The sequence below is a fragment of the Trichomycterus rosablanca genome, chromosome 23 (genome assembly GCF_030014385.1).
Source record: "Trichomycterus rosablanca isolate fTriRos1 chromosome 23, fTriRos1.hap1, whole genome shotgun sequence".
Classification (NCBI taxonomy): domain Eukaryota; kingdom Metazoa; phylum Chordata; class Actinopteri; order Siluriformes; family Trichomycteridae; genus Trichomycterus; species Trichomycterus rosablanca.
Window position 1 is genome coordinate 12,144,613 of NC_086010.1, and position 22,585 is coordinate 12,167,197.

Below are 22,585 nucleotides of genomic sequence, written 5' to 3' on the forward strand. Positions count from 1 at the left end.
GAGAAAAGTACACAAAAAAATGCAGTTTATTACCAATGGTGGATAACAATGATTGTATTTTGTAAATATAATTTCTGAGACTGCCAAATTCTCTGGGCACAAGCTTATCTCAGCTGGACAGAAAGAAAATGAAAATGCATACTGTGCTGAGATGAGTTTGCTGCAAAAGAGACATCGAGTTCTTCAGGCCAAAAATGAAAACAAAAAAAGAGCCATCCAGACTGTTATCAGCGAAAATTGCAATAGCAAACAACTGTCATTGTATGGGGTTGCATCAGGTCCTACAGCATGGCTGACTTGCACATGTGTACCATTGACACAGAAGGGTATACTGGGATTATAGACAAGACACGCTGCCTTTGTGGTGTGGCCTTTTCTTGACCGTACATGGTTATCTCAGCAAGACAGTGCCAGGCCTTATTCTACACGAGCTACATTTGTGTGCCTTAGTTGGCATAGAGTGCCTGTGCCTGACTTGTCTACTTGCAGTCCAGATCAAACAAAAATGGCCAAAATGTAAAAAAAAAAACTGCAACTATTCGTTTCCTCAGTTCCGAAATCATAAAAAAGTGTAATTAATAGAAAAGGTGAAGTAACACAGTGGTAAACATGCCTATGTCCCAACTTTTTTGGCTATTTTATTTATGCATTTTCTCCCGCCAATTTGTCTTCCGCTGCTGGAGACCCCGATCACGTCCCAGGAGGGTATATTTGTGTGACACACGCTCCCTCTGACGTCACGCGCTGATCTTCGCATTACTCCACTTCTGTTCAGGCGCCTCAGACAAGGGTCCTTACATATTGTCGAAGACCCTGCCCCCTTTCCCATCCAGTCTTTTCCCATACAGCAGACTATAGTGGCCAATTTTGTCTGCTGCAGGCACTGCCAACTGTGCCTGCTAGGGGCGCCGGGCTGACCGGTAGTAAAGCTGAGATTCAAACTCAAGGAGATCAAAGTCCCAGCGCTGATGTGCTAGCGAAATATCACACTGTGCCACCAGAGCGCCCTGTCTCAATCTTTTTAAAATGTGTTATAGGCATCAAATCCCTCTTCTTTGTTTATATTCATAACATACAACAAGGTCAAATTAAGTTGATTGGTGAAAACATTTAAAATCTGTTTTTTGTACTTTCGTCAATTAAGTCTGTATTAACTTTTCCAAAAACTTTTATAGTTTTTTAGCTTTGTTGTCTGGTGTCCAGTTGGTATTGTTGATAAATTACAAAAAATAAATTAATTCATTTATTCATTGTCTGTTGTACCACTGCTTTTTCTGACTCAGGGTCACGTGGGTAAAATTTACTGGGGAAATTTAGGAACCACCCTGGACAGGTCACCAGTCCATTACAAGGCAAAGACACACACGAACAGCTCCATCTGGGAATCGAACCCAGTGGTGCTACCCACAGAGCCACTGTACCGTCCTTTCAAATAAATTAAATAAATCAAATATGCTACACTGCCAACTGGATCATTTGAGCATTAGTTTGTTTAATTAGTAAAACATTTTTTTATTCAACATTCATACATTTAAAATTAGTTAAACATACAAATTGGGGGCCAGCGGTAAAACGCACTAGCACTCCAGAGCTAAAAATTTTTGATTTTAAAAACTTAGCTCTGCTACTGGCAGGCCGGGCGCCTAACAAACAATGACTGGCTCAGGGGGGATTCCTCATAACTGCTGTTATTACACCTCTGCTGGCTGATCGATGGCACCTGCACACAGACGCGGGATAATGGAGATGAGTATGTGACTCTCCGTGCGAGATACGGCTCTCCATATGAACCCGCCTTGTGCAGGTGATAAGAAGCGGTTAGCTACTGCACACGTGTTGGGGGGCGTGTATAAGTCATGGCTCTCCTCGGTCAATAATAGAAGTCAGCAACAGTAGAGGAAGCAAAATGAGATCAGGTAATTGGATACGACTAGACTGGGAAGAAAATATTTTATGTGTTGCAATAATTTGGTAACATGAGTCTCGGCCACCAAAATATTGTTACAATTTACTTTTTGATTTTCAAATTAATATTAAAAGCTACTCTTGAATCCAGTCTATGTTTCTGTGTGTATATGAGAAAAAGACTGAAGCAGAAAGCAAAGAAAAGTGCACCTCCTGTGTGGAAGTGTGTCAGAGGTCTTAAATTAGAAGCCAGTGCTGGTTCTCATCAGTTTCTTTTATTATAAGAGCGGAGCAGCTCCCCGGTGAGCAGACCCACATTAGACACTAAAACTGAGAAACCACTGGACTCAAGCTTGACCTTGAGCGCATGTTTGTGTGTCACATATAAATAGTTGGTTTTATTGAGGGTTGTGTAAAAGGAGGAGAGGGGGTGGAAAACAAGATTCTGCTCCACCACAAAACACTCCAACAATAAATAAAAAAAAATGAACTAAAATATGTCCCAAAGTCCTATAATATGTATTTATGAAGAATAATTTACGCTTTGTCCAAACATTACCTACATAAAATTACACCTATTATCAGAGCTGTCAGTTCCTATTGTTTGTGATCAGAGTAATGGTATTAATTAAATCCCTAAGAAAGTATTTCATGGGCGCCCAGGTAGCACAGCGGGATATTTCGCTAGCGCACCAGCACAGAGATTCGGAACTTCCCGAGTTTGGCAGTGCCTGCAGCGGACAAAATTGGCCCATAGTTTACTGGGTGGGGAAAAAAACAGACTTAAAAGAGGGATGGGGTCGTCAACGCTGTGTAAGGACCCTGGTTAGTAGCCCGAAGCGCCTATATACAAGTGGAGGAACGGTGGAAGAACGACTTTCCATGTGCAAGACTGGCCTCACATGTAAATTCACCAAAGTTTGAGTGAATAAGAAGGGGTCGGTGGGCTGTTTGTTTGTTTGTTTATTGAGATTTTAACGTCATGTTTTTACACACTTTGGTTACATTCATGACAGGAACGGTAGTTACTCATTACACAAGATTCATCAGTTCACAAGCTACATCAAACACAGTCATGGACAATTCACCTCACTTGCATGTATTTGGACTGTGGGAGGAAACCGGAGCACCCGGAGGAGACCCACACGAACCGTGGAGAACATACAAACTCCACACAGAAAGGACCCGGACCGCCCCACCTGGGGATCGAACCCAGGACCTTCTTGCTGTGAGGCGACAGTGCTACCCACTTAGCCACCGTGGGTCGGTGGATTGCGAATGCTTCAAAGGGAGCATGTGTCAGGTGAGCAGATCCTCCTCGGACGTGATCGGGGTCTATGCTAAATTGGGAGAAAAAGAGAGAAACTGTGCCAACCCTGTGCATTTGTTTTAATTGTTTTCCAATAAATTCCTGTATGTATTCACAAGCTTATTAAGCATATTATTGCTAACTTAGCAAACTTAACCGTATGGTTAGATCAACAGCGTTTTATTGCCTTGTTGGCCAAACTGCTAATTGCTCATCGCCCTGTGTTTGCGCCGGCAGCATCATTATCCCCTGTGGGCATTTGGTTGCCATGGTTTAACTGATGCCAAGCCAAAAAAAAAGCAAATGCCTTGGCAGTACAGCGTTTGTTTGTTTGTTTGAGTTTAACGCCATATCAGTACATTGAGGCTATTTATACAGCGGTACATAGATTGTATCCTAAGTCGATGTCATTTTAAAACCAATTATAACAGATGTTTTAGATTTAAATGTGTCAAAGAGTTTTTCATTTTCCCTGGTGATGTAGTCTTAAGCAGGTTTTGTATATTGTTTTCGGTAAAGAATTTCAGTCTTTCTGTGTTTAGTGCTGGGCATTAATATGTGTTTGACTGTTAGTGTAGCTTTGCATAGATGGCAAGTTGGTACATAACTTATAGAGAAAAACTATTTGACCAAACATTTTTTCCCACCAAGTATTCCATCCTGAATGGAAATCGGTCATCTATCATTTTCAGGAAACAAGAAAAAAAACTGTGTATGTTCTCTGAGATTGCTGCCATGTATTTGCAAAAGTTTCTCTTCCATCTTTAGTATAAACTATTATCTAGAAACCAAAAGCAGTGTGCACCGTTTCATGTGGCAGAAATAAAGCGGCTCAATGTTTAATTTGTATGAAGTTTAACTTCAGTCAACTTTGTGTTGCTGACGCCGCCTAGTCCGCGTTGCTTATGTTAGCTCTGCCTACTGTCACCGAAAATTGCCAGCTCTAATCGAAAATTAAAGACAGCTGAGAGATTTGAGAGATTAAAAAAGCTGACTGTATTTTATTAGGTTTGTTGTTGTTGTAATTGTTAATAGCCGTGTGGTATTTTTGACACTGACCTGTGAGCAGTTTAATCTAGTTAACAGGAAGTTAGTTAGTTAGTTAGTTAGTTCTAATGTGGCTGCGTGCCAAACTGCCTATGTATCACACATAATGTTGTAATAGTAAAGCTCATAGTACTGAGTCCTTGACGCTCGCTCTGGCTGCACGCTTTCTGTCTGCTCTCCGCTTGCTTTTAGTTTGTAGTTATTTTAGTTATTTTTGTATCTTTTATTTCTAAAATATAGAGCACAATCAGCAAACACTGACAACAGATCGGCTGGAAAGGCACAGAATTACAGAACTACATTAAATTAGACACTTAGTTAACGGAGTTTTCCACTAGCCGTCAGACTGAACTCGGGCACAGTTATCAGGACTACCATGGCTCCTATCACTACAGCGGGTTCTTCGTGCTGCTCCAACTGCTACAGACTCCTACGGAAAATCGCTGTGCTGGAGACAAAAATGCTCACAATCCTACCTGGAACGGACAGGAGAAATGGTTCCAGATCACTCGAGGGTGAGTCAAAATCTAACACAGAACAACCAGCTAAGTTAAGGCTAGAGAGCTTAACAGACTTCCCGAAGCTTGACAGAATTCAATCAAAACAGGGGAACAGAAACGAACCATGTGAGAGAATAAGTCGGTGGCACAAACTTGGAGCAAAACCAAAAGCACAAAAGCAGCAGGTGGCTGTCTTAATGTCTTCCACGCCAGACTGTTCATCATGGGCTCGGAAAGCTAAAACTATTCCAAAAGCTAGCACAATTGCACCCCGTGGGAAAATAGCAGGGTCGCAACAAAAACCGACCCCTTTGCTGAATCGTTTTGAACCGCTCAGAAATCTGATCGAGGTTATCCCCAGTGGTAATGGTAACGAAACAAAACCAGCGAAGCTGACTATAAAAGGGGACTCAAAGCGGGCTAGCAAAAACACGAGGCTGTTTAAGCAGAGGCCCTCGCCTGACGCAGAGAACGCTCCGAAAACTCTGATCGTCGGTGACTCTGCCATCAAGAATATAGGCAGCAGATCAATACTAACATGCTGTCTCCCGAATGTGACTGTCTCGGAATTAAATGAGGAACTTCCCAACATCCTCACCCAGCATGGAGTGATCAACCAAATTATTCTGCACGTGGGCAGAAATGACATTCGCAGAGAGGAGTCAGAAATCTTAAAGAACAACTTCACTGAACTGTTTAATACACTTGAGAAGCTGACTGCTCAGAAGTTCATCAGTGGGCCTCTCCCAGCCCGAGGATCTAATATGTTTTCACGGCTACTCAACCTCAACACGTTGACAATTTTAATTTATTCTGGGGGCACAGAGAATTTTTTTACCCAGATGGCACCCACCTAAGCAAGACTGGAGTGAAGGAACTAAAGGACAACCTCCATTTTGCTCTTCGCCACCCATCTGCTTCTTGGACTGACTCGACACAATATGTGCATCCTCAACCTCCCTCACCTGCCTTCAACCATGAAGGACCATCAAACATACAATCCCCATCACTGGAGAACACAGCTCAGGCTGAGTTTCTGACTCTTGACAAAAGCTATTACGACCTTCATCATCAGGCAGTGACACAGCAGTCAGCAGCAGAGACATCACAGTCATCCTCCAACTTCTCTCTCTCTCACCTCCACATATGGATTTCACAGAGAAAATGGAGAAACTGGTGTGTGTTGGGACTAAATTCTCACACTCCATCTCAGCCAGTCCACAGGTTTCACCCAAAAAGCCCAGGGCACCCCTTCCCCCCCGTGCTCTGAGGCCACTTCAGCACCGTCAGCAGCAGCCTTGTACTTCATCTACTCTGGCTGTGAAGAGTTCAGAATGTTCAGTGAGTGCTACTGATAGCGGCTTCAGAATACAAAATAATGATAACACTTTGTGATGTGTTCAGGGTCCTTGCTATAGCAGATATTATACTGACAACAGTTTGGAGAGTAAGCTTGGACCCAGTATGTCTGAAATGTTTTCTATTCCTGTGTTGATTAGAAATAGAAAGAATAGAACGCATTCAGCATACCAAGTCAACCAGTCTAACCTCTTACCTGTACCACGACAACCTCGGGCTGCCCCAGGGGCTCCTGTGGTTCCTTTAAAGCTATCTCTGCTTAATGTTAGATCTCTAGCCAACAAATCATTTTTAGTGAATGACATAATTCTATCCTACAGTTTAGATTTTCTGTTTCTAACTGAAACATGGTTAGCAGAAGGCAGCAGTGCCACTGTTCTTAACGAAACAGCACCAGCAAACTTCAGTTTTATGAATGTGTGTCGAAGTGGTAGGAAAGGTGGAGGAGTAGCTGCCTTATTTAAAGATGTATTCCAGTGCAAAGAGACTGTACTTGGCAATTTTATGTCTTTTGAATACCTCTGTTTTATTTTGCAGGGTACTCCCAAAATTTTATTTTTATCCATTTATAAACCTCCAAGATACTCTGCACATTTTATAGATGAATTTGCTGAACTACTGTCAGTTATCTCCACTGAGTACAGCTTTTTCATCATAACTGGGGATTTTAACAAGAACTTTTTGGACTTTTTGACACGTTTGGTCTATTGCAACATGTGAAAGGGCCTACACATACTCGAGGGCACACTCTGGATCTAGTTATTACTAAAGGTCTTAACATTTCTTCTGTTATGGTCAAGGACTTGGCCCTCTCTGATCATGTTTGTGTCTTCTTTGAAATACTGATCACTTCAGATGCTCAAACTAGCTCTGTTTCTGTTAAGAAAAGTTACATAAATGAAAGCACTAGTTCTCAGTTTATGGAGGCCATAGCTATATCACCAACTTTAATTGCAGAGTCAGTTGATGAACTTCTGGATAACTTTAATGTGAAAATATTGACTGTCATGGATGTGGTTGCCCCGCTAAAAGTCTTGAAAACGTTGAGCAAACAGAAAGCACCATGGCGTAACACAATGATGGTAATAGCTCTGCAGGAGAGCTGAACGTAAGTGGAGGAAAACTAAACTTCAAATCCACTATGATCTCTATAAGCAAAGCCTTTGTAGTTTTAACTCGGAGTTATGCAGGACTAGACAGCTGCACTTCTCTAAGATCATTAACAGGAACATCAACAACACCCGCACTCTATTCAAAGTGGTCGACAAGCTTACAAATCCTCCAAAACAGATCACCCCAGAACTTCTGTCCATAGAGAAATGTCATGAATTTGCTCATTTCTTCTGTGAAAAAATCAAAACTATTAGACTGACCATCAACGCCACTCAGTCAAACGATGAAACCATGCTGCCCCTACAGACACCTAGAAATAACATGACTATTATGTCACAATTTAATACAATAGACCAAAGCACTCTGGAGAAAACAGTTCAGCATCTTAAATCATCAACATGTTGTCTCGACATGCTGCCATCTGAATTTTTTAAAACTATTTTTAACTCTGTAAAAACTGATTTGCAACAAATAGTTAATGGCTCACTAGCATCAGGCGTTTTCCCAAAGTCACTGAAAACAGCTGCCATTAAGCCACTCCTAAAAAAGAGAACTCTGGATGCGTCTGTGTTAAACAACTACAGGCCGGCCTCAAATCTTCCTTTCATAGCTAAGATCATTGAGAAAGTTGTTTACAATCAAATCAACAGTTTTTTGAATTCCAGTGGTTATTTTGACAAATTTCAGTCAGGCTTTCGAGCTCACCACAGCACTGAAACGGCTCTCATAAAAGTGTTAAATGATCTACGGCTGAATACTGACTCGGGTAAAATATCAGTTCTGGTTTTACTGGATCTTAGTGCAGCCTTTGACACTGTAGATCATAGAATACTGCTGGATAGGTTGGAAAACTGGGTTGGACTTTCCGGAACAGTCCTTAATTGGTTCAAGTCCTATTTAGAAGACCGGAGTTACTTCGTCACTATTGGCAGCTATGAATCTGACAGGGTGGCTATGACATGTGGAATCCCACAGGGATCAGTTCTCTGACCTCTTCTGTTCAATCTTTATATGCTGCCATTAGGCCAAATGCTACAGGCTAACAACATTGATTACCATAGTTATGCCAGATGACACACAGATATATCTGGCTCTCTCACCAGATGATTACAGCCCAATAGATTCACTGTGTCAGTGTCTGGAGGACATCAATAACTGGATGAGCCAGAATTTTCTACAGTTAAATAAGGACAAAACAGAGATTGTTGTGTTTGGCAGCAAAGAGAAGAGGATTAGTGTCAGTGAACACCTCAGTTCCCGGGCTCTAAAAACCAAAGACCAAGTCCGAAATCTTGGCGTTCTAATAGACTCAGATCTTACATTCACCAGCCATATTAAAACCATCACCAAAACAGCCTTCTACCATCTTAGAAATATAGCCAAAATCAAGGGTCTAATGTGCCAACAAGACCTAGAGAAGCTCATCCATGCTTTTATCTCCAGTAGGGTGGACTATTGTAATGGTCTCTTAACTGGACTCTTAAGACGGAGAGAACTGAGCACATCACTCCAGTTCTAAAATCTCTACACTGGCTTCCGATTAGTTACAGAATAGAATTTAAAGTGCTGCTACTGGTCTATAAATCAATGAATGGGTTCGGCCCAGAATACATCTCAGAAATGTTTAGAGAATATAAACCTAGTAGATCTCTTAGATCCATGGACTCAGGTCAGCTAGTTGAGCCCAGAGTCCAAACTAAACATGGTGAAGCAGCATTTAGCTGTTGGGCTGCATATACAGTGTATCACAAAAGTGAGTACACCCCTCACATTTCTGCAGATATTTAAGTATATCTTTTCATGGGACAACACTGACAAAATGACACTTTAACACAATGAAAAGTAGTCTGTGTGCAGCTTATATAACAGTGTAAATTTATTCTTCCCTCAAAATAACTCAATATACAGCCATTAATGTCTAAACCACCGGCAACAAAAGTGAGTACACCCCTTAGTGAAAGTTCCTGAAGTGTCCATATTTTGTGTGGCCACCATTATTTCCCAAAACTGCCTTAACTGTCCTGGGCATGGAGTTTACCAGAGCTTCACAGGTTGCCACTGGAATGCTTTTCCACTCCTCCATGACGACATCACGGAGCTGGCGGATATTCGAGACTTTGCGCTCCTCCACCTTCCGCTTGAGGATGCCCCAAAGATGTTCTATTGGGTTTAGGTCTGGAGACATGCTTGGCCAGTCAATCACCTTTACCCTCAGCCACTTCAATAAAGCAGTGGTCGTCTTAGAGGTGTGTTTGGGGTCATTATCATGCTGGAACACTGCCCTGCGACCCAGTTTCCGGAGGGAGGGGATCATGCTCTGCTTCAGTATTTCACAGTACATATTGGAGTTCATGTGTCCCTCAATGAAATGTAACTCCCCAACACCTGCTGCACTCATGCAGCCCCAGACCATGGCATTCCCACCACCATGCTTGACTGTAGGCATGACACACTTATCTTTGTACTCCTCACCTGATTGCCGCCACACATGCTTGAGACCATCTGAACCAAACAAATTAATCTTGGTCTCATCAGACCATAGGACATGGTTCCAGTAATCCATGTCCTTTGTTGACATGTCTTCAGCAAACTGTTTGTGGGCTTTCTTGTGTAGAGACTTCAGAAAAGGCTTCCTTCTGGGGTGACAGCCATGCAGACCAATTTGATGTAGTGTGCGGCGTATGGTCCGAGCACTGACAGGCTGACCCCCCACCTTTTCAATCTCTGCAGCAATGCTGACAGCACTCCTGCGCCTATCTTTCAAAGACAGCAGTTGGATGTGACGCTGAGCACGTGCACTCAGCTTCTTTGGACGACCAACGCGAGGTCTGTTCTGAGTGGACCCTGCTCTTTTAAAACGCTGGATGATCTTGGCCACTGTGCTGCAGCTCAGTTTCAGGGTGTTGGCAATCTTCTTGTAGCCTTGGCCATCTTCATGTAGCGCAACAATTCGTCTTTTAAGATCTTCAGAGAGTTCTTTGCCATGAGGTGCCATGTTGGAACTTTCAGTGACCAGTATGAGAGAGTGTGAGAGCTGTACTACTAAATTGAACACACCTGCTCCCTATGCACACCTGAGACCTAGTAACACTAACGAGTCACATGACATTTTGGAGGGAAAATGACAAGCAGTGCTCAATTTGGACATTTAGGGGTGTAGTCTCTTAGGGGTGTACTCACTTTTGTTGCCGGTGGTTTAGACATTAATGGCTGTATATTGAGTTATTTTGAGGGAAGAATAAATTTACACTGTTATATAAGCTGCACACAGACTACTTTTCATTGTGTCAAAGTGTCATTTTGTCAGTGTTGTCCCATGAAAAGATATACTTAAATATCTGCAGAAATGTGAGGGGTGTACTCACTTTTGTGATACACTGTAACTGGAACAGACTGCCAGGAGATATTAGATGTTCCTTAAATGTAGAAATGTTTAAATCCAGGTTAAAAACTTTTCTTTTTTCTTGTGCCTATGATTGAGTTCAAAATGTTTTGCTATTACCCTCATTTTACCATATTTCTTTTAGTTTTTCATGCTCTTAATAATTATTTTTATAGAGTAGTGTACATTCTAAATTGTAGGGTATATTTTACTATATTTTCTTTAAGTTTTCATGTTTTAATTTTTTATCTCTCTTGTTTTAATTTCGTATTTCCCAAATTGTAGGGTATATTTTACAATATTTTCTTTTAATTTGTCATGTTCTTAATTTTTTATCTCTCTTGTTTGAATTTCATGTTGTCTTAATTGTAACTAAATGTTTGCAAGAAGTCTTTCTGAGGTTCTAGATCTCAGGAATGTTTTAATGCTTTTAATTAATTTTTTTCTTTATGTAAAGCACTTTGAATTGCCACTGTGTATGAAAGGTGCTATACAAATAAACTTGCCTTGCCTTACTGATTTGACTTATTTGGGTCACAGCTACAATTACAGTTTGTGTTTAATGTTTTAATTTGCTTTAAATAAACCCAATTTCTTTTTCTTTCTTTTTTATGAATGTTCTCCCCAATTTCCTCCCGATTTAGAGCACTCAATTTTGTCTTCTGCTGCTGAGAGATACCAGATTGCATCCAAGGAGAGCACGTCGCTGTACACGCCTCTTCCCACACGTGCACAGCCCTCCTCTTCTCGCCCCTGCATTCTGCACAGGCGTCTCTTCCACCAATAAGGGTCCTTACACAGCGTATGAAGACCCACCCACCCACCCACACATAATCCGGCCCCCACCCTGCAGATACGGTGGCCAATTAGTATCTGCTTCAGGCACTGCCAATCATGCCCGCTAGATGGCGCCCAGCCGACCAGACGCAACACAGAGTTTCGAACTGAGGAGTTCAGAAACTCGGTGCTGGTGTGCAAGCGGAATATCCCGCTGCGCCACCTGGGCACCTATAAACCCAATTTCTACTCAAATAGATTTATTAATTTTCACATGAACTGTGGATGATGAACATATCGTCTAAAATGTTGTCTGAATCTAACACCAATTGTATTAACACATTATAAGCATAAAAATGAGATAGGTCGGAAAAGGAAGAAAAGAAGGTACCAAAACAGTTTAGTAACGTCTAGTTTGTCTACATGTGTATAAAAGTAATTTCTTACTTGCCAGACAGAACATCTTGTCTGAGCTGCAACACAAAGAGGTACCTAAGAAGAATATAAATGATTAAATGAATAAATGAAAATTTAAAATAATAATAATGATATAAGGCAGATGAAAAGCCTCTATTTATTATATATATACATATACACATGTACAGTACTATGAAATGGTTTTTTGTGTGTCAGAGCACAAGGTCAGCCATTGCTCAGTCACTGTTGGAAAAGGCTTGCTCAAGGGTCCAACAGTGGCTGCATGGCAGAACCAGAATTAGAACCCACAACTGTCCGTTCGATAACAATGCTCTATCTACTAGGCTACCACTGTCTCTTATATGCAGGTGTATTGAATTAGTTATACATTAATGTGGCCATTTTTGAATTACTTTACGATAAGTAACAGTCCTACTCTTATGAAAAAACTATTATGAACTAAATGTTTAAATTAGTTTTAGATCATCTTTTATGGCATGTTTAACTGTAAAACATTAAAGGTAGATTCAAGAAAGACATCATGACAGAAAAAATCCGGTCTGTTGTATAATACAGGTATTTGTACCCTAGCTACAAGAGCAGTTGCCACTGTTAACCCTTATAAACCTGTCTGCCAAATGCCAAAAATGTAAATGTAATGTAGATACTGTGTAGCTGTGTAACTATAGACATGATGCTTAAGTCTTTGGCAATCTGTCCTTCTCTAGGCTGGCTCCCAGACTTTAGAACTCTCTTCCCCTACATGTCCAACAGACTTAATCTATCTCCACATTAAAATCTAAGTCTTAAAACCTCATAAAATCACTTCTTTCTCACTTAAAACTGTCCTTAACCTTGAATCATAAACTTCACTAAAAAGTCTGGCTATGTTTCATGTTTCTCGCCTGCAGGTCTGTGTCATTTGTAAGTGTCTTTCAGTTTTTGAAAAGTGCTATATAAGTATTATTATTACATTATAAATGATAGTCTGAGCTCTCATTACTGGTAAAAACAATTTCTGAATCACCTCTGGACAACAGCAAACAATTAACATTTATAATAACCCCAACATATTCGTGATATACACCAATCAGCCATAACATTAAAACCACCTCATTGTTTCTACACTTACTGTCCATTTTATCAGCTCCACTTACCATATAGAAGCACTTTGTAGTTCTACAATTACTGACTGTAGTCCATCTGTTTCTCTACATGCTTTTTTAGCCTGCTTTCACACTGTTCTTTAATGGTCAGGACCCCCACAGGACCACCACAGAGCAGATATTATTTGGGTGGTGGATCATTCTCAGCACTGCAGTGACACTGACATGGTGGTGGTGTGTTAGTGTGCGTTGTGCTAGTATGAGTGGAGCAGATACAGCAGCGTTGCTGGAGTTTTTAAATACTGTGTCCACTCACTGTCCACTCTATTAGACTCTCCTACCTAGTTGGTCCACCTTGTAGATGTAGCGTCAGAGACGATCGCTCATCTATTGCTGCTGTTTGAGTTGGTCATCTTCTAGACCTTCATCAATGGTCACAGGACGCTGCCCACAAGGCGCTGTTGGCTGGATATTTTTCTGGTTGGTGGACTATTCTCAGTCCAGCAGTGACAGTGAGGTGTTTAAAAACTCCAGCAGCGCTGCTGTGTCTGATCCACTCATACCAGCACAACACACACAAACACACCACCATCATGTCAGTGTCACTGCAGTGCTGAGAATGATCCGCCACCCAAATAATACCTACTCTGTAGTGGTCCCAGGAGAGTCCTGACCATTAAAGAACAGCATGAAAGGGGGCTAACAAAGCATGCAGAGAAACAGATAGACTACAGTCAGTTATTGTAGAACTACAAAGTGCTTCCATATGGTAAGTGGAGCTGATAAAATGGACAGTGAGTGTAGAAACAAGGAGGTGGTTTTAATGTTACGGCTGATCAGTGTACTTGCTAGAACAACTGCACCATAAAATATAATATTCAGTCCTGCTCCGTTCTTTACCTGGTGAACTCTTCATGGAGATTGTTGGGTTCTGATGAGTAAAACTTCACCCTGAAAAATAATCTGTATGGAGGCCCATCTAAACAATAGGAGAAAAAACAGAAACGATGAGTCTAAACAGAACAGGGGTTAATAAAAGCATGCACAGTATGTCAAGTATACAAAACATAAGCGATGTGAGATTTTTATTCAATAAACCTCCACTTCTCCACAGAGAAACTTATTGAAAGCAAAGAAAGAAACAAAAAAACTAAAGAAAAAGGCAGAAAATCCAAGGCCGTACTAAGTTGTCATAGTGACACATCAGTTCAGTGCTGTCTGAGAAGCAAATAGATTTAAATTGAGTTACACAAATTAATTACTTGCACAAGTGGACCTTGGCTGGGACTGTATTTCAGTTATCAGAATGAATGTAATTCGAGATATTATAATACACTTTATTACAATCATTGAAATGATGAGACTAAATACAATGATTAAGGCCCTACCTAATTCACAGGAGTGAACATTGTGTCACGGACAATTACATAAGCCTTTTAATGTGTAATATGCAATTTGCTGTAAAAATTCAAAATGTAAAGTTTGTGTTAAGCGTTTTTCATTCGCGCAGCGTTCAAACGCCTCACGTTTACTGGTTAATCTGCACTATGAGGCGGTCCTAGCAATCCTACGCCAATTCAGTTAGCAATCGCAAACGTCCAAGATGTTGACGTGTAAAGCAGCTAAAAACACGACTCAGGTAAATGAGTTTGAAAAACTCCCAACCAAATCTGTGGACGCAGAGGGGGGCGTGTCAAAACACAGACGATAATTTGCTAAGATGAAGCCTCGCACCGTCGCTGGATGTTCTAGGTTTACATTCAACCGTTAAGGTAGGCTGTGCTGTGTACTGTATCTTCCATTTATTTTATCATTTGATTTACACTGATCAGCCATAACATTAAAACCACCTCCTTGTTTCTACACTCACTGTCCGTTTTATCAGCTCCACTTACCATATAGAAGCACTGACCGTAGTCCATCTGTTTCACTACATACTTTTTTAACCTCCTTTTACTCTGTTCTTCAATGGTCAGGACCCCCACAGGATCAGACACAGCAGCGCTGCTGGAGTTTGTAAATACTGTGTCCACACACTGTCTACTCTATTAGACTCTCCTACCTAGTTGGTCCACCTTGTAGATGTAAAGTCAGAGACGATCGCTCATCTATTGCTGCTGTTTGAGTTGGTCATCTTCTAGACCTTCATTGGTGGTCACAGGACGTTGCCCACCGGGCACTGTTGGCTGGATATTTTTGGTTGGTGGACTATTCTCAGTCCAGCAGTGACAGTGAGGTGTTTAAAAACTTCATCAGCGCTGCTGTCTGATCCACTCATACCAGCACAACACACACTAAAACACCACCACCATGTCAGTGTCACTGCAGTGCTGAGAATGATCCACCACCCAAATAATACCTACTCTAATAGTGGTCCTGTGGGGGTCCTGACCATTAAAGAACAGCATGAAATGGGGCTAACAAAGCATGCAGAGAAACAGATGGACTACAGTCAGTAATTGTAGAACTATAAAGTGCTTCTATATGGTAAGTAGAGCTGATAAAATGGACAGTGAGTGTAGAAACAAGGAGGTGGTCGGTGTATGAGTGTTATTTAATGAAATGTCATGAAATGTGGCACTTTTCTTTAAAAATCTGTGAAATCAGTGATTTTTCTGTGAAATTAAGCAAATTTTCAGGGCCCTATTAATGATCGTTTAAATCTAAGCGCACTATCACGCGTTCATAAACAGCCTGTTAAAAGTTAACAATTACGTCACCATCAGAGCCTAAAGAGCTAGAACAGGCAACTTAACATTTAGAGTCCGTATTCGGCACAACCTTAGATAGTGTAGCACAAGTTTAACCCAAAAGTTTACATACACCAAGGCTAAAGACTTTCAAAATCATTGTTTCACAACTCCACACGTCATCACACGTTTCTTGTTTTAGGTCAAGGGTTCTTAACCAGGGGACCTCAGTAAGTCTAGAGGGGGATCCCATTGGATTTAATTGAGTAAAAACAATAAAAATTTAAGGCTATTGGCATTTGGGAGATCTTGTAATGTCATACAGATCTAGTTTAAACTGCGTAAAGCTCACTACTGGGTCTTTAAGAAAGGACATTGAAATTGGAGAAAGGATACTGAAATTTTTGTTCATGACTCCTGACAGAACTGGTGTAATTCAGTCAAGTTTGTCAGCTTCCCCGCTCAAAGATGGTGGGGGATCTGTGATGATCTGGGGGTGCGTCAGCAATGCAGATTTGTGAAAGACAAATGAATCAAGGATAACTTGGGATAGCCTGGGAGAAAACTTGATTGGTATTTCCAGTAGGACAATGGTTCATGCTACACAGCCAGGTCAAACAAGATGTTGATAGTGGATCACCAGAGACTATAGTGTCTGGTACAGACCAACATATTTTAATATATAGTCTTAAATTAACATTCAGAAATCAGGTATAAAAAAAGAGTACACCAGTGGTTCTTAGCCTTGTTTCTCTAAGACCCCTCTGTGTTAAAAAACAAAAAAAATTCAAGGACCCCCTTGACACAGGTTGTGATATTATGCTTAAGCTTTCAGCAAGGATGATAAATAAAAGTTTATTGGCCCCTCTTGTTCATGGAAAAATCAATAAATTCATAATAAAAAAATTATATAGCTTGATATTTTTTGGTGAATATTTTGGTTGATGTAGTGAGTTTACTACTAGTTTAATACTCAACATTAGTGGGATCTGCATCAACAACTAAATCTGAATCATTTGCAGTGAGTCCTGGTTGAGAACCACTGGAGTACACCCAATAATTCACCAACATGTAGAACCACCTTTAGAAACAATATTGCTTCAGTTCATTGATATTTAAGGACATTCATTTGTACATAAGATCCTACCACAGCATTCTATTTGGGTTAAGGTCTAGACTTTGATCTGGCCATTCAAACACCTTTGTATTTTTGTTTTTACCCATTAGATGTCAATTTGTTATTGTGCTTGGGATCAGGGTCATGTTGTATGACCCAATTTTGGCCCAACATTTGTATCTACAATATTTTAGAATGAGATTTTTTTAGTTCTCAATGACAAAGTTTCCCAGGTCCAGATGCTGCAAGACAATCCCTTTAACAGCATGCTTCATGGATTATATTAGGTGTGAGTGGTCATCTGCTGTTTGGTGTTCGCCAAATATGGCACAGTGAATGATGACCAAACACCTCCACGTTGGCCTCTTCAGTTAAAAGAATATTGTTAGAGAATTTTGTGATTTGTTTAGATGCAAGGTTGCAAACCTAAGACATGCCGTACAATTGTTGGAGAAAAGAGGTTTCCTCACCACTCTTCTATGAAAGCCCTACTTTTCTTCTTTTAATTGTGCCATCATGAAAATTTAATGTGCTTACAGAGGTGTGTGGGTCACATTGGGTTTTTTAATATATCCGAGCAATAAATTGTATTACTTTAGGCTATATTTGCTTGGATTTTTACACTTGGGAAGATCATTTACAAATAAGAACCTTTAGGACAGTTTCCAATTCTTTCAAATTATTTGGAGATGGCAGAAAGACCCTTCCCAGATTGATGAGCAGCAACAGTTGCTTCTCTGAGCTCAGAGCTGATGTAATTTCTATTGAAATCTGTTGTGTTTATTGTCATTCGTTTTTTAGTTGTTTTTTTAGCCTTTAAGTTGGTGAGGACTACATCATTATTATTTTAAATTATTAGAATTTACGTTATGAACTAAATACATTTTTACAAAAAACAGTATTATTTACAGGCTAAATAGGAAATACAAGTGAACATTTTTTCTAATTTTATACATTTTGCATGTACATACTAATGTCATGATGCAGCAGCTAAATCTCAAAGCTGTGTGGGGTCTAACCTGTATTTTAAGACCTGATTTAATTATCATTTTGTAAGTCAGTTTAATTATAAAGACACAATATTAACAGGCAGTCTCACTGACAAACCCTGGCAGGGATCCATATCAAGCTATTTAGTCATTCAAATTTTGTAATCATGTTTAAAAATGATTTAATGTGCAGCGTATTAGTGTGATACAGACAGGCTTTGTAATCTAGGGTCTACACAAACTACTCTGTTCCAACATGGTTTACGTATAGGGATGCTGTAGCCTTGTGGTTAAGGTACTGGACTAAGTCGTTGGTTTAAACCCCACCACTGCCAGGTTGCCACTGTTGGGCCCTTGAGCAAGGCCCTTAACCCTTAATTGCTTAGCCAATATACTGTCACAGTTCTGTAAATCGCTTTGGATAAAAGCGTCTGCTAAATGCCAAAATGTAAATATTCAGATGAATAAACAAAAGGAAAACCAAACAAAACATGTTCAAGGAAACTAATGGGCCACCACAGGGGGCAGTGATAGCCTAGTGGGTAGAGCTTTGGGCTATCAACTGAAAGGTTGAGAGTTTGAATCCCAGGTCTGCTATGCAGCCACTGTTGGGCCCTTGAGCTAGGCCCTTAACCCTCTCTGCTCCAAGGGCGCCATACGATGGCTGACCCTGCACTCTGACCCACAGCTTCAAAACAAGCTGGGATACGCGATGAAAGAATTTTGTTGAACTGTACACCTGTATATGTATATATGACAAATAAAGGCATTCTGTTCTATTCTAACTAAGGATGCAACGATACACTCTACCCACGATGCAATGCAATTCATGATACTGGGTTCACGATGCGATTTATTCCGGATTTTTTAAACAAAATTTAATTGAAAACAAATTATGACAAAGTTTCCTTTTATTTATTTATTTTAATTTTTATTAATACTGTATTTGTGCTTATCTTTTATTTATCTAAATAATGAATGCCCTTTTATTTTTGAGGTAGGTGCACAAAAGAGTGCTGTGCACACTCTTTTTTGTGTAAAAAAAAATGAAATGAAACAAATCCCACATTAAATAAATAAATGAATAATACAAATAATAAAAGTATCCTCACATAAATAAATTTGGCTGGGAAATTCCAAACCTGGCAACCCTGTAGTGACGTCAACCAGGTGAGGTAAATAGTGCCAGTGCCCTCTGCTGTTTAAAGTGAATATTAATTCATTATACATGTAAACCGATTTGGATCGTTACACATCGTGAATCGATTTTTAACTGTCTTGTGGTGCATCGTTACATCCCTAATTCTAACTGTAGCTGCTCCTTTGTGTCTTGGCCTAGATTATACAGTACATGTCTGTAGAACTGTATTTAAGAGATGAAACCCCACTCTTCCAAAACATATTCCCTACTGTATTTTTTGTGATTGGGTATTTAGTTGAGTTAAGATCTGGTAACTGAGAAGGCAGTGTGATTTTTGTACCAATCCAAATTTTAAGTGCTGTCATTTTTAAAGTGACCACTCATATAACAATAGAAATATTTCTTTAAGTCGCTGAAGTGGGCAGTGGTAAAAAACACACCAGCACACCAGAGCTGACATTTCGTCAGTTTGAAATTCAGCTCTGCCAACCAGCAGGCTGGGTGCCTACACAAACAACGATTGGCTGTGTTCTGTGGGTGCTGGACAGGACCTCATAACTGACGCAATTACGACCTCTGCTGGCTGATGGATGCCGCCTGCACAGAGTCGGGGAATAATGCGTCGATCAGGGTGTGGCTCTCCGTACACAAAGCTGATTCACATATGAACTTGCATGGTGCAGATGAAAAGATGCAGTCGGCTATTGCACGTGTCGGAGGGGGCGTGTGTCAGTCTCGATTCTCCTCAACCAGGGTGGAGATCAACATCAGTAGAGAGGAAGCATTATGCAATCGAGTAATTGGATACGACTAGATTGGGAGGAAAATTTTGAAAAATGCAGTGATTCAAACTATGTAATTAAAATGTACGTGCAGTCTTTGCACTTAATAATATTTTTCCACTGACTGATTACTGTATATCATTTAATAAGTCTCCTGTCTCCATAAAATGCACCAATAATTCAGGTCAAAACAGCAACTCAGCAATGATAGCAATGGTAGCAATGATATATGTATATATGTATTATAATACCTAATTAAACCTAGATAAAGTGGTAAGCAATATTTACCAATTATATTATCTTGTTTTACAGACACATATTCTTGGCTCAAATAAATTAAATCCAATGTCCCATGTGGCAAACATCATGTGACTCAACTCAACACAAATGCTTAATTGCTGAAGACACCATTTGGCTAAGAAAATATAATGAATGTATTTATCTTCAATAACTGCTCAACAGGGTCCACCTCTCTAAAACACTGGACAAAAGGCAGAAGAACATCCTGGGCATCTCTTTGCATATGATCAAAAGCATGTAGATACCTAACCAAGAGGTTAGGACATTCTATTCCAAAAACTTGGGCATTAATATGAAGTCGACGCCGTTGTAGACATAACGGCCTCTATTCTTCTGTAAAGGATTTCACAAGATTTTGAAATCTGTCTGCGGGAGTGTGTGCCAATTCAGTCAAAAGAGCATTTGTAAAGCAAGACTGATGTTGAACGAAAGGGCCTGACTCATAAGCTACATTTCAAGTTCAGTGTTACGTTTCGACTTCAGTGCTCTGTGCAGACCCTAGAGTTCCTCCACATCAAACTCATCAAACCATGTCTTTATGAAACATGCTTTGTGCACGGGGCCACAGTCAAGCTGGAAAAAGAGAGGCCCTTCGCCAATAATTTTGAATTTGGATTAAAATTAAAAGCATATCATTTATTTTATGTGATTTGTTACACCTGTTAGCTAGGCGTGTGGCTAAAACACCTGCTCCTAATAATTAGAAGGTGTGCCCACATACTTTTAGATTAGACATTGTACCTCCTGCATAATTTTAGAAAGTGGGAGGATACCAGAGTTCCTGAAAAAAAGCCATAATCCTTACAGGCGGCGACCAGAGTAGGGCTGCTGCGATTGGTTGACCTAGTCGTTGTTAACATTTTAAGTCGATGTATCGTTTTTAAAACTATGTTAATAAATTATCCTTTTTAATTTCTACAATGTTTCCGTTCATATGATTTCCCTCAACACTACTTGTTGAGTGCATGACCCAAGTTGTATTTGGTCATCTCTGGTCGGCGGCATTAAGCACAGTCTTAGAAAATGCCGTTTGCAGCAGTCTGAGGCCGATTGTAGAGCTTTCAAAGAAAAGCTAAAAGTTTTCCAAGACCCAAATCATGAAAAGTTTGGAAATACTTAAAACTGGCACAAAATTAAAAGGTGGTTTGTTCACTGTGCAAAGCTTTAATGGTACCACAGCAGCACTAGTGCGATGTTGCATGTCTATATTGTTTCACGCTTCCTAGTCGCAGAGATCTTTGAATACCGTAATCCTTAGCGCGTTCAGTTAGGGCGCATGAGACGCGGAAAAACTTTTACTTCTATATTGTTTCATTAAGCTTCTTAAATCGCAGAGATCTTGGAATACCGTATTTCTTAGCAAGTTCAGTTATGCCAAGTTCACACTACATGACTTTTCAAGTCGTCAGGTCGCTGTACAGTTCACACTACACGACTGGTTCTCTTGTAATCGGGAGTCTTTTAAGTCGGTGTGGCTTTCACACTACACGATCTATCACCAACTGGAATCGCAGGCGAGCTTCTCTGGTCTCACAAACTACGTTTTGTCACAAAAACAAACGCAAGAAGTGAAGAGGAGTGTAATGATACCATGTCTAAAAATGCACGTCAACAAGTAGCACGCTATCAAAGTTTGTGAGCTGATGTGCAGCGTAAAATCAAGGAGTAAAAAAAAATTAATCTAAGTGGGTTTGGCTACGCGAACAGCAGGGATCATTTGTTCTATAGTGAGTTGGAGGCTAATAAATATTTTTGCAATGCAACGTTGATGTTATGTTTTGTAGAGAACGATCAGGTCAGAAATACCGTAAAACGTGTGTGTGCCGATGTATTCTGATATAAACTTTATTATACCCCTGTCCCACCTTTTTACACTCCTACCCCATGTTTCCTCTCACCCCGTATCTTGCGTTCTCACTGGCTGTTCGACACCGTACTCACTGCCAGTCAGCTGACTCATATCCAGATATTTGACATGCTAGATATACAACTTCAGTCGCCGAGCCTCTCGGATCGAGTTGTTAAACAGTTCACACTTAGCAATTGATAGACAAGTTTCGTAATCTAGCGCCGACCAGTCAGCGAGTAGTGTGAACTAGGCATTACACTGTCGCGCACTTTGCTGCATTGGGCTCGCAATTTTTGATGTTGCTGCGGCGCTCTAAGCAAAAAAGCTTCTCATGTAAAACACTTACCACTTTGTTTACATCGCTTAGAATGTAAAGTAATTTTTGAGTGAATGTGTAGGTTACAATCTGAGCTCATTCTGTCGTTACTGTACTTTGGACTTAATGAGACGTGCCCACCTCTAACTATTTTATTTCTGCTCCTATAAGTTTAAGCAATTTGCTTTGTGTATGGAATGCCATAAAAACATGCAGCACTTTGTTTAATATGGAGCACTTGAGAATTTAATAATATGGACATAAACGCTGTTTATATTTAGTTTTGTACCATATTATTATGCCATACAGTTTGTTGTTAAAATAAAAGAAGCTTAAATGAGATTCTGAATTAACTGTTTAGAGGAAAATTAATCGTTTAGATTAATCGACTAATCGATAAAATAGTCTATAGATTAATCCTAGAAAAATAGTCGTTAGTGGCAGCCCTAGACCTGGTGCTGTGCAACATCTATACAACCTGCAGTA

The 22,585-nt window shown here is 40.2% G+C and overlaps 1 protein-coding gene across 1 annotated transcript in view; it reads right to left on the reverse strand.

Annotated features, from left to right (window-relative positions):
- The window catches only part of epb41l4b (erythrocyte membrane protein band 4.1 like 4B), a 91,103-nt gene that overhangs the window by 52,624 nt on the left and 15,894 nt on the right, over window positions 1–22,585 (reverse strand). Inside the window, exons 4-5 of the mRNA XM_062985943.1 lie at window positions 13,816–13,894; window positions 11,840–11,884 (exon numbers count right to left, since the gene is read on the reverse strand). Coding sequence (XP_062842013.1) covers window positions 11,840–11,884; window positions 13,816–13,894 — 124 coding nt within the window. The remainder of the gene's footprint in view (window positions 1–11,839; window positions 11,885–13,815; window positions 13,895–22,585) is intronic.